General features: G+C 41.4%; 1 protein-coding gene across 1 annotated transcript in view; it reads left to right on the forward strand.

Moving 5' to 3' along the window:
- The first annotated feature begins 1,481 nt into the window (after positions 1 to 1,481).
- Positions 1,482 to 2,954, forward strand: part of LOC106535843 (keratinocyte differentiation factor 1-like) — a 10,223-nt gene continuing 8,750 nt past the window's right edge. Inside the window, 2 exon segments of the mRNA XM_014032965.1 lie at positions 1,482 to 2,391; positions 2,467 to 2,550. Coding sequence (XP_013888419.1) covers positions 1,527 to 2,391; positions 2,467 to 2,550 — 949 coding nt within the window. The 5' untranslated portion in view covers positions 1,482 to 1,526.

The raw sequence follows: 2,954 nt of genomic DNA on the forward strand, positions 1-2,954 counted from the left end.
GTTGTGAAGGTCTTGAGAGAGCTCTTTATTCCATGCCTTTTTACACCTCCCTTTCTTCATGTGTTCAATACTTTTTCCCTGTGCCATTCCACATTATTACAAATAACTTCATTTCTGGACATTTATGGTTTGATTTCTTTGTATGTATGGATCACTTGGGTTGTTACCAACAACTGGTGAAAATTTCATGTCATTAGCACCTCTACTAATATATTTACTGAGAGAAATGGTGACATGTTCAATACTTATTTTACCCGCTGTAAATATTCTCACCATTAGAGTTAGACAGGCAGCATCTCACTAAGATCAGTCATTGTGGATTCGGCCTGCTGAGCCCAGAAACTGTTACTGGAAGTCCAGAGCAGGTGGAGTTCACAGGATAAAGGTTCTTTGTTGGAAAATATCTTCAGTTTAAACTGCATCAGTAGGCCTATGGGAAATAAAGACCAAATAAAAGGGCATCATTTGTTTTTTTATTTTGTGGAAATGTTTTATTTATTAAATAAATTTCTGTAAATTATCTGTCAATGTGATGGAGAGCTTTGGTTTTGATTAGATTGCACATCTGAGGTGTGTTTGATGCAGCTGCAGGATGTTCAGGGATAAGTAAGTGAATCTGTTGAAAAATGATACCTGTCTCTAATCGAAGAGGAAAACTCTTCACAGATGTCTGGTTTTATGAAGTAATTCTGCTTACAGATCAGTCAAATTCATTAAAAATCTGCTTCAGGTGGGAGGGGACCAGCAGAGACTCACCTGGCAGCAAGAAGGTTTAATGTTTTTACCATGGTGACAAACTCAGAGTTTCTCCAAACGCAGGGTTAGCTCACTTTCAGTTGTTCCTAAACCCACTTTCTAAAACACTTTTCTGTAAATGCCTTTACCCAAACAAATATAATTAAAATGTTTTAATAGTTTTATTGTTAGTATTACTTCTCTCTCTTTGAATTTGACTTAGTTTATTCAAATAYAACAATCCTAATTTACTGCGTTTATATTTGTGATCTTATTACTAGTTAAATGCTGCTCATATAGTTAGCTGCTGCTATGAAAYCCAAATATCTGTCTGTTTTGTAATGATCCAACCATTGGATTGGAGCTCTTGTTTTAAGGCTGTCAAAAGACAACCTTTATGAATCGAGCTGTTTAAATCTCAGATTGACGTGCACAGTTTGTATTTTTGAACACAGTAGACTGTAAAATGGAAATGAGTTTTTGCAGTTATGAAYGAAATGAATGGATCGTACTTCATTATTGTGGAATCCTCCATGACATCACACAGATAGTGRGATGAATGAATAATTGTCTGTAAAACCTGTTGGGCTACATTARCTGAGGCCCAAACCATAGTTTCACATTTGTTTTGGAAATAGAAACGCCCTCATTAAGTGAATATAGATACTGCCCAACAGGCTGGAAAACTAGAATATTATGAAGTAAAACAAATACAGTGGCAGCTTATTAATCAGACCTGTGGCCTCTTTAAACTCCATGTTTGTCTGTGAATTCTTGCAGCGCAGTGAGTCATGTCTGCTGGCAGCGTTGGCAGTCTGAGGCACAACTCAGGACCTGGGAGGAAAAGCCAAGAGTCCGTCTARGAGGAGCGCTGTGTAGACACACAACCTACCCCACAGCCTAAGGATGCTAARGGAAAGGAGCCTGAGACCATCGGCTTCATCCCTGGTTCAGCCAAGCCTTCGACTGAAGCTCAAACCTGTAATCCCTGCTCTCCTCCGAGGAGCTGTAAGACTGTAGTGTGCAGCGTGATCACCTGTGGTCTGTACAGGGTGTGCCAGCGATCCATCCTCGCCCCGTGTATGGCCCCAGATGAAAACCCTCCAGATGAACCAGAGAAGGTGAGCCTCCGAGCCGTGGACCCTGGAGACACCAACGAAGAGGCTGACGAGTGGTCTGACTTCCGCATCAATGGCGTCAAAGTGACCAGTCCGAAGGAATACTTAGACAGTAACACCAAACAGGCAGAATACGCCCCTTCGTCTTGTGTTCATTCCCAGCCAGGATATCCGTTGATGCATGACCCCATGAGGTTTGAGGAGTGGGAGGATGGTGAAGAAGACGTGGACTCCCTGATCACCAAGAAGCTGCTGGAGCTCTACTCTGAGTATCAGATTGAGGAGCTGGCACGGTGCACCTCAGACTCTTTGTTTGTGAGGAAGAGCAAGGCCATCTCTCAGCTCATCAACTCCTTGGCAGAGGAGCACAAGATGGGTGAGCAGGAAGCTGAGTGCCGTCTGGTGCGGGGCATCATTCGGATCAGCACCCGGAAAACCACAAAGAAGAGGCCTCCCTTATCCAGGGTAGAGAGGACGCTGTCGGACAGCGGGAACGAGACCATGACCGCGAGCGTCTCCTTTCCTGAAAGTAACAACAGTAAGTAGAGAGAGTTTTTACTCATTTATCAGCAACAACTCAATGATGAAAATCCTTTCTGTTCCTTTTCTSTAGACAACAGATCAGATCCTGATTTCCAGATTTCTGATTTGACTTCATCTGACAAGTTTGCCAGGGAAATATGGAGAAACAACAGAGGTAACAATTCAGCTTTATTCTGTTACTAATCATTGCATATACAATATGTGTAACTTATCATAGGTGGATGCTTCACTGAGCATCACTGTCCTTATTGTTGTTATTGTCAGCATGTAGAGCAATGGGTTAATATAACACTGGTCTGATATCATGGTGTTCTCTGTAGCTGTGTTTCCATTGACCAGGAAAATGTGCAAATTAGAATTTCAAAAATAAATTTGCTCAATGGAAACACGTCAATTTCGAAAAAAAAAAGTTTTTCGACAAAATATTTTTGCACTAGGATGAGGTGGTTTTTCAGTCGTATCTAAATTGGTGTTTTTCACAAAACTACAATGGAAACAGTTTTTTCACATCACAGGAGTCACGTGATCAACAACCGTCTGTTTCTACTGGTGAAAAAG

This window comes from Austrofundulus limnaeus, unplaced genomic scaffold, assembly GCF_001266775.1.
Source record: "Austrofundulus limnaeus strain Quisiro unplaced genomic scaffold, Austrofundulus_limnaeus-1.0 Scaffold1588, whole genome shotgun sequence".
In the NCBI taxonomy this organism is placed as follows: domain Eukaryota; kingdom Metazoa; phylum Chordata; class Actinopteri; order Cyprinodontiformes; family Rivulidae; genus Austrofundulus; species Austrofundulus limnaeus.